Source organism: Limulus polyphemus, unplaced genomic scaffold (genome assembly GCF_000517525.1).
Source record: "Limulus polyphemus unplaced genomic scaffold, Limulus_polyphemus-2.1.2 Scaffold2242, whole genome shotgun sequence".
NCBI lineage: Eukaryota > Metazoa > Arthropoda > Merostomata > Xiphosura > Limulidae > Limulus > Limulus polyphemus.
Window position 1 is genome coordinate 37,900 of NW_013667852.1, and position 10,189 is coordinate 48,088.

The 10,189-nt window shown below is 32.8% G+C and overlaps 1 protein-coding gene across 5 annotated transcripts in view; it reads right to left on the bottom strand.

The window, feature by feature from the left end:
* Positions 1-1,681: 1,681 nt before the first annotated feature.
* The window catches only part of LOC111087511, an 88,748-nt gene continuing 80,240 nt past the window's right edge, over positions 1,682-10,189 (bottom strand). For all 5 annotated transcript variants that reach the window (XM_022394376.1, XM_022394373.1, XM_022394374.1 and 2 more), the window contains one exon: positions 1,682-4,379. In XM_022394376.1, the coding sequence (XP_022250084.1) occupies positions 3,669-4,355 (687 nt within the window). In that variant the 5' untranslated portion in view covers positions 4,356-4,379 and the 3' untranslated portion in view covers positions 1,682-3,668. The remainder of the gene's footprint in view (positions 4,380-10,189) is intronic.

Genomic DNA, 10,189 nt, shown 5'->3' on the forward strand with positions numbered 1-10,189 from the left:
CATTTACATAAACGCATTTATAATAATTTTGCTATACAATTGAAGTTGTAAGCAAAACACGAATACTATATAGACAATCAACATAAGTTTAAGATTAAGTTGACTGGACAAATATATATAATTATTCAGATTATCTCATAAATATGTAAAGAAGATAACTTTGGAGAAGTTTGTTGGGAAAATTTGCTAATCGCCCACAGACGTGTCGGGCCAATTAATCGAATCAAATTGACACCTAGTGTAGGACTGCAGAAGCTCTTTCGGATGTTTTAAAATCGGAGCTACGTTATTCTATGAGCTCAATTTTGAAATGTATAAAAAAAAACATCAATAAAGGGATCCATGTAAAGACTATGCATGTTTAGATACATACCTGATTCTGAGTCATAAAAAAAACGTTCGTGATTTCGCTAAATTTTGATACCTACTTCGAACACCTTATACAATGACTTAGTTCGAAAGATTAATTTTGTCCTCAGTAATCTTGTTTTCATGTGTAATTCTGTAAAGATTAAATTATACAGAAATACATTTCGTTAATTCATACTTACCTTTTTTTATTAGATTTACAGCCACATTAATTCTCTAATCAGCATTTTCTCTCTTGGAAGGTATTACTCAACATAGAATTTCGTAATCCTTTAGAACATTTAACAACAAGAGAAGTTAAAAAAACTATTTTTACACAAACGACTCTAACGTTACGGCTTATGCCAAGTCGTAAACTTTTGATTTTGTCGGGTATGATGATATAGTCGCGAATATTTAATATAAGATTATTTTACTGACAACACGAGATGTGATTTACGTCAGGTTGGTTAACTCGTTGTTTCCTTTTCTACTAATTAATGTGCATTTGGCTTTTATCGAATACATGAGCGTATCTGTGTGTTAATTTTATCTTAACAAACTCTGTAAGTGATTTTAAATCATCATGTTCAAAAGTTAAGAAATAAATTAAGAAAGTATTTTGATTCCCTTTAAGTCACAGTTCTCTTAAGCCTTTGTTTATGGAGTAAACGAAGCTATTAATTCGGCAAGAAAACAACATTTTAAATTATGATGTTCAAAAGGTAAGAAATAAATTAAGAAAGTATTTTGACTAATTTTATTTCGTATTTCTCTTAAGCCTTTGATTATGGAGTAAAAGAAGCTACTAATACAGGAAGGAAACAACATTGTGTACAGTAAGATTAGTATTTTTTGGTATTAATCTTAATTCTTATTGAATTATGTGAACGTAGCTAATTAGAGGTTAATGAGACTATGTTTATATTTTATATTTTAGAATTTGATGTCTAATTGGGAAAATAATACACATTTACTTTTGTCTGGTAAACTTTGCTTTGTCGAGAACATATCGAACAGTAAGAATCTGTTCATTATATGATAAGTGTTTAGTGCAGTTTAATGTTTAGGAAGATTTGCCATTGGAACCAAGGAAAAATCACACGTTCACACTGACTAATGTTGGAATTTTATTGCGAATTTATTGATGCTTTAATTACGAAGGGCGCTATTTGTCGTTACAAACTTTTATAATAAATTTGTTTGTTTTTGAATTTCACGCAAAGCTACACAACTCTTGGGCTACTCTTTTACGAACAAATAGTCGGAATGACCGTCACATTATAACGCCCTCACGGCTGAAAGGGCGAGCATGTTTGGTGGGATGGGGATTCGAACCTGCGAACGACCCTCAGATTGCGAGTCAAGCGCCCTGACCACCTGGCCATTCCGGGCCTTTATAATAAAACCTGATGCTGTAAGTAATTGTTTTTATTTCTCAAATATTATTTATTTATGTCAACCACTTAATTTTCTTTTGCGTTTAACAGTCTCATAAAGCCGACGATACTTCAAAATTTTGACACGAAAAAAAGAAAAATCATATGAAAAGTAGTATATAATTACCACAAATTACTGTAATTGAAAAAAAACGCTTATTCTGAATCCACCTGGGGTTTAAAAATCAGACAGATAAATAAATAGAAATTAAACACGCCAATTAAAAAACGGAGCCATTGCACAGTGGTTTTAAACATCCAAAGTATTTTGTTTAGCATATTTTTTTATAACAACACTGGACTATATTAGCCACCTCTAAATCTACACTAATACAATTACCAACCTAGATCTGCTTGGGGCCTACCTCTAAATCTACACTAATACAATTACCAACCTATATGCTTGGGGCCTATGTTTTAGCAACCACCTCTAAATCTACACTAATACAATTACCAACCTAGATCTGCTTGGGGCTAAGTTTTAGCAACTCTATTACAGTGAGAATACTTTTTTTGAAGACATGTTCCGCCATAACTTTCAAGAGATGAGTTATTGCGTATTTTTTATATCACGGCCTTATTTTGTATTGTAAAAAAAAACATAATGAGGTTGGATGGAACTGTGTGAATCATTATGTAAATGTGATTTCTGCACTATGAACAACAAACAAACTTTCAAGTATGTCAAACAAGTGAGTGCTTCTGAATTATGTATACTGTCTCTTGATATTTGTATTGCGTTACATTAAGTGTTTTTGAAAATTATGTTACTCGAAGAGATAGAGTAGTTTGTGTGAATAATCTTACTGAAACACAGTGGATGATGTAGAAAATAAACGTCTGAAATACAAAATAACCACAAAAATATTAATACTTTATAAATTATTTTCTTCCAACAAAAAGTGAAAAAAAAAACAAGTATAAAATTCCACGGACGATTTATAGCCTTAACATTTCATTTAGGGTGGCACTGACTGACTGATAGCACATTTTTCAACGAACTTTTTCTAATCCTACTGAAGTGTAAATCGTCAAAAAACCAGACACTTTTTAGTGTCACATTACCAGTTTTAAGGGTGTAGAGTTTATTCTACACGTGTTTCTTGGCTTAATAATATTTAACATTTACTCAATTGAAATCTCCAAATTGAGCACAAGTCCACCATTTAAGTATCAAAAAGCACCAATTCAAACCGCCATCCCTATAATTAAACCACTCAGTTTCCAAGTAGGGCCATGTTTGAAATTATCTGATATCATTAAAAATATAACACTACGTCCGAAGACATTACTCCAATGTTTATGACAATCCTGAATAGCATTCGCGACAGCCATTGTGATTATTACATTATTGCTTGGTCAAAACTTATTTGTTGACAAAAGAATCTGGGCAAGTTGATCACAGGGAATCAGGTCCTTGATAAGAGCGTTTCTGGACCAGTGGAGCAGCGTAAGAAAGAGACACTGACTTTTAGACAGATATTTCTCATTTGTTAGAAAATGGTTCACAAATAGCTAATTTTAGGGGATAAAGTTATTTCAACTTAATAAAAATGATTCACTTATTTTGTGGTAATTTAGGGTTGTGGAAAAATAATACAAAGGTGCTCTATTTTAAGATAAACTTAGATTCATTTTCTTAGTAACTATAAGAAAATGCATTTGCAATAGTGAAGGGAAGTGGAAGTTATTAATAAATTTGTCAGAAACTGAAAAACGAAAGATCAGGGATTAATTATCGTTTAATTTTCGCATGCACTTTCTTCTTGGTGTATCGGTCCGCGACATTCTAGTTTGTTGTAAAGTGCTGGAAGATTTACAATTTTTACAGTAATCCAGATGTCGCTGGTACCGAGGAATCGCTGCCCCACATTCCTCGAGTCAGTATCTTTCCGAATCGTCCGTAATCAGTATCTGGGTCTCGGGGATGCTGTTTAGACTAGTAGGAGTGAGGCTGGTGCTGTGATAACCAGTCACTGTGCTGGTGCTTTCTTGGGTTGGCGATAGAGGAAGTCTCTTGACCGGAAGTGGATGAAATCTCAATGATTCGTTTGATGGCGTTGTGGCATTGCTGGAAGACTGGGCCAAGGTGTAAAGGGAATCACCGGAAGTGCTGGAAGTTGCAAATCGAGGTTGTTTGACAAACGTGGTTTGTTGTCTGGTGCAAAAGACTCGAATAAAGCAGAGTATTGAGCCCAATCCAATGAACAGCAGCCCAATGTTTTGTGCAGAAGGCAGACTAACGCCAACCCCGATAAATGCCAGCACCAAGCCCGCTACAATCAACACTGCTCCTGCATAGACAATAAGCTGCAGCCTTTGCTGCTCTGCTTCGTAACTTTCCCGGCAGTAGCGGTGATAAGGAATTCCTATTTGATTTTCCGAAGAGGGCAAGGTGCTGATTGTGCTAACACTCTGCGTTGGAGTGCGTCTCGACTGGCGGGAAGTAGTACGTGAGCTTGCAAGGGACGACAAGTTGCTTTGCTGACTAGATGATGCAGATATTTGTCGGTTCTTCATCTTCTTCCGCTCCCGCCGGACGGCAACAGCTGGCATGGCCGAAATCATGCTGGAAGGTTTTTTGTGTTGTTTCTGCAATAAAAAAAGAAAGAAAATGAGTTACAAGAGGTACTTACACTTCTGTTTACAACCAGCTAAGTGCTTCCAAGAAAGAAAGAAAAAAAAAGAGTTGATCAACTTATTACAATAGCCTCAAACAATTTATCCTTGTTTAAACGTTTCTTGAAATAAATTTATAAAAGAAATTACAGTGAAATTCATACAAAATAACGTTACATTCTGTCAATAGTTGTATGTTTGTTTGAAGTTAACCACAAAGTTATACAATGAGCTATTTGTGCTCTGCCCATCACGGGTATCGAAACCCGGTTTCTAGCGTTGTACTCCGCAGACATACCGCTGTGCCACTAGGGGGGCTGTCAATACAGACAAAGAATTCCCTTACGCTCACTAAACTATATATATAGTTATGTTTATTATTCGTGGTGATATTTTCGTCAAACGCTAGAGGGTGTCTATATGAAAAATCAATCTTTGATCCTCGTAGGAGCTAGCTCACATGAAAGGATCTCAATAAAGCCGACATTTTTTGTGTATGTTAGGTCCCCCAGTAGCTCAACTGTAAGCGTGAAGGCGTTATGCTTAAATTCGGAGTTCGATGTCTGCAAGTACCCAGTTATAGCTACGCATTGAGAACACACAAAACTGTGTGTTAGCAGAACATATAAAATACAAATAAATATTACTTTGTACCAAATTGAGAAATAAAAACGGAATCTCATATTTGGTCCCTCCATGGATCAGCAGTAAATTTACGGACTTAACATGACTAGAAGTCAGGTCTCGATTTTCCTCCTTGTTACAGTGGACAGAGTACAGATTGTCCATTGTGTAACGTTGTACTAAAACAAATTCATATGAGCACTACTTGATACAGCATATGGTTTTATTTTTTACTGAAATAGCTATATATATATATATATATATTTTTTCATTCGTTATGTTTGTTTGTTGTTGTTTTTGTGCAAAGCTACATAATAGGCTATTTACGCTCTGTACCCCTTGGGGAACGAATCCCGGTTTTAGCGTTGAAAGCTCGTAAACGTACCTTTGATCCTCTAGAGAAATGCTCATTATGTTTGAAAACTTCAATTTCATACAAAGTTTAACCTATAAGGTGAAGATTAATGTGAAAAACAATGGAATTATCTCTCCTTAGTCAATCACACCCGTATAAAATATCATTCCTTTTTTAGTTTTTTAAAATTAAGTGTTAATCAAACAAAAAAAAATCATTTTTAATTTTGAGTATGATTGCTATATCACGTTATGGTAGGTACTAAGACCAAAGAAGTATATCCCAGACATGGTAGGTACTAAGACCAAAGAAGTATATCCCAGACATGGTAGGTACTAAGACCAAAGAAGTATATCCCAGACATACGTTTGTCTTTAAGTTCCAATAGGAATCAATTAAGTGACAATATAGAACATTAAATGTTTGTTTGTTTGTAGTAGTTAAACATAAAGCTACTCAATGGGCTATATGTGCTGTGCCCACTACGGGTATCGGAAGTCCGCAGACTTACCGCTAAACCACTGGGTTCTTAACATTAAAATTTAAGTAAAAAAAGCCGATATGAGAAAAACGACTCCAGGACTGGGAATTTAACCCAGAAACTTTGGCTATCACTGTTTTTTTTTCATTGTTTCCTATTGCGATTTAAAAATAAACGCAAGTATGGAGTAGACCTCTTATCATTTATTAATTATGACATTTTATATAAGCGCAATGCTCTTCTTACCTTTTTATATAGGAGAATTAATGAAAAATAAGTGGTAACATTAAGTACTTTCTTTGTAACACTAATTTTATTATTTACTAAAAGACACAGAGGAAAACGAATTTGATAAGCATGAAAATAAAATTGTAGTGTTTGAGTTTTACCGTGCGATTTTCTGTTATTTTTCAATAGTTACAATGTAGTTCTTACTATAACCAAAGACTAACCCCAAGTTAATCATGTTTCCATCTGAGCAATAAATACCTGACCGAAAGCAAAACGTTTTGCTCAGAGACAAAAATAGATCCTAGGAAAAATAATCCAAAAAAGGATTTAACTAGCCTAAGTAATCAACTCGAGCTGATATAATTGTTTGTCATTGTATCGTATAAGGTTTGAAAGAAGGGAATGAAAGAACCTTAGATATATCCTGCATATACATCAAATTGTATTCTTCATAGAATGAAATTAAGAGCAATAATTTATTTAATGAAATTTTAAAAGTGTTTATAAAGCAAGTGATTTTACAGCCACACACATTAGTTAAAGATAGCTCACCGTTTTGTGAAGTTAGAAAATCGAAATCGGAAGAGATTCAGCACACAGTTCTTCGAAAGTGGTAGATATTTCACTCAACTAACATACAACATTTCGAACACCTAACCTCTCATTTATATATTCTATAATTTATTAAAGACGAACTTTGGCAGGACATTGAGCTATGCAAATCGGCTTGCAAAGCCAAGAATGTGGTTACTGTCATTCGTGACTTGTATAAGTTGTCAACAATATCTTCAAGTTTAGGCTTAGCCAGAAATACCTGTAACAGCAAGGTTATTCTACTAATGAACCAATGCTTTCTAATCATTATACATTTCTGACATTGAATACTCCTAGTTAGACCAGTATATTAAATTAATACATTACTTACTGGGTTAATATTTAGTTCTGATTTATGAATGTAGTTTGTTTTGAGCCGAAAGAAGTTAACGACAACTAGATTTAATACTATTTTGTAATAAAATGGCGTCAGAAATTATAGCTATGATGTTTTCAATATCTGTCAGAAAGACAGTTCATTTTAAACTTTATACACGAACTGTATGTTTTTCACACATATATATTCAGTTGTAAATAAGTCCTAAAGTGTTCCACTATAGAATAACAGAAAAAAAATCCCTAGCACTTTATTTAGAAACTAGTTTCATAATTGTATGCATCAAAGCTGCTTAAAAATACACATTATGAAAAAAAATCCTTAGCACTTTATTTAGAAACTAGTTTCATAATTGTATGCATCAAAGCTGCTTAAAAATACATATTATGAAAAAAAATCATTTTTCTCGTGGAGGGATTACTCGAATAAATTGTAAAGGCAATATTTTTTTTTGCTTTTCAAAATAATAAGGAATGTTCTATTTAATGATCTCATATACAAAAAAATGTACACAGGTTTTTGGGAATTTCTTCTACATCCCAAAGATAGTTTAATCTTGCATCAATGTTATATTTACAAACGTGAGATTCTGTAATTATTCTTTTTTTCAAACAATCGCTCTAAAGTTTCACGAATGAAAGCAATTAATTGAATCTGAAAGATAGTTAGTTTCTAAGTAGTTATAAAAATATCCCCTGGCAGTCAAGTTTGGTTTTAGTCCTAATCGCGTTTTCTTTTTTTATCTTAGCATCTCTGTCAAATATCAAAACAAAATAATATAAAACGCCTTCTAATGAATATCTTTGTAATTTTTTTTTCCATATTCATTTGAGTGTATGTTAAATTTTCGTATCAATGTGTATTTACTGTACAAAATAGTTTGGACAGTTATTAAGTTTTCCTTTTAATTTTCATAGGATGTTTTGCGTTAAATATATTAAAAATCTTCTTAACCAGCATACTTCTAGTTTAGTTAATATAAATGTGAGTAAAAACTCAAATGATGGGTTAATTCTACTCCGTAGAGATTCTTTAAAGTATCTGTTTTCTATTAGACGACACTTACGCCACCCGCTGGCTACATGTGCATTCTATACATAAGGTAACTTTTATTTCTGTTTCATCTTATAAAATCAAAAAAGTACTAAAATGTTTTGGTTCAGTATTTCCCAACATGCTACGCGTTTTGAGAGGTTTTGTATTCAATAATTCTCAAAAGATGCTGCTCATCGAAGCGATTTTGTTAAATGAATTCGATACGCTTGTAGCAACATGAACCTTCTTTTAGGATACGAATATCAGCACCTGCAAAACCAATGGTATTGTCCGAAATACTCACAATACTATCACTCCTCTGACATACAAATCTCTACCGAGCATGTACCCTATCGAGCACGGAAAAGGCGAAGCTACCAAGTGTTAAAGGCTCTGTTTCTTCTCAGTCTTGTGTTTGTGTTGTAATGCAGTTTGATATAATCGATGTCAAATTTATGACGAGTCTGTTCGTTTTACTTTCCAATGCACTGTACTATGTAAACTTTAGCGCCCAGTGAAATATAATGTTAAAATTCCAGGGTAGTCTCCATTGTGCAGCTTGCGCTTAACAACAAACGAAATTAGCGAGATGATACATGTTTAATTCCACTAATGCCAACTTTTCCTCTCCTGTTTAATAGAAAGTTAAAACATAGAAACGTAACTCGCCTCCTATGGCTCAACTGTAAAACTGAAGGCTTATTATGTTAAAAATCGACTTTCCATACCAGCGGTGAGCAGAGAAAAGATAACACATTTTGTAGCTCTTTGGTTAAGCAAACAAACACAGCTTAGTAGGGAAAACACAGTCCTATGATAAATATAATTTACTTGTTCGCCCACTTAGTTTATTTTGAGCAGTTTTCATACCATATTATTCTCAATTAGATTAAAAGATTTAGATTTCGTCATCAGAAAATATATTAAACAATCTTCACTGATAATGGAAAAGATCACGAAATAACAAGTATTTTCGGTATGACTGATAAACATTTTAAATCTTTACAAAAAAATATACATATAATTTATAATTATTTTTGTTATCCTTCAGTAAAGGTATCAAATAATTGCTTGTCAATGTTGCCTCGCCACTTTTCTTAACTGGTTTGTGCATTAAGCTATTTTCATGCTAGAGAGACAGAGTTATTAAGGATTTCAGCTTTAGCTTTAAACTTACAAAAAAATCTAATATAGATATATATATATATAAGAGAACTAGTAATTAATTTTAATTTCATTTAACCTAAAAATTTAAAAATTAATTCTAATTCCACTAATCCGATACAGTTTTCACTGGTATGTTGGTGGATAAATCACTTTAACCTATAAAATAAGTGATGTATTCGATTTCAGTTATAACTTCACTAATACGATGCCGTTTTACTGGCAAAGAACGATTGACAAAATTAAATTAGCTTTTTTTTGCTTTCTTTAAACTCGCAAATTACACTATTTAGAAAAACTCCGGTTTTGCTGTGTAACTTGTCAAAGTTCTTTTAATAGGATTATCAACTGAATTAGATGACATTATACAAGAACGTAAATCTACAAAAAATAAGAAAATGACGAAAATTGAGCTTCGGAGATCGTTGAATATTTCTTAAATAATGATGAACAAATGCTTAGGAAAGTAAACAAGACAAAATAAGCAGTGGATTCTATAAAAAAATACATTTAAAGTTTTTATCAAATATCGAAGGTGAGAAATGGTTCTCATATTTCTAACAATTAAAAGAAATAAAATAAGATATTAATTGACTTTTTGAAGTATACGTAAAACAAGAAAATGTCTGTTCCCTGACAAAACAGTAATAAATTTTTGTAACAAAAATGAAGACAAAGAAATTCCCGCGTACATTGAACTGAATTTAACAAAGTATGCTAGTCAATTGCACTGAGATTTATGGTAGATTTAGTAACATGTAAGTTCTTTAAAATGATAAAGTTTAGAAGACTAAGAAATGTGATATGCCATTAGTAATTTATTATTTAGGGAACAGTTTGTTTGTTTGTTTTGAATTTTCGTACAGAGCTACACAAAGGTTCTGTATGCGTAACCATCTTTAATTTTGATTTATAGACTAGAGGGAAGGCAGTTAGTCATCATCACCCACCGCCAACTCTTG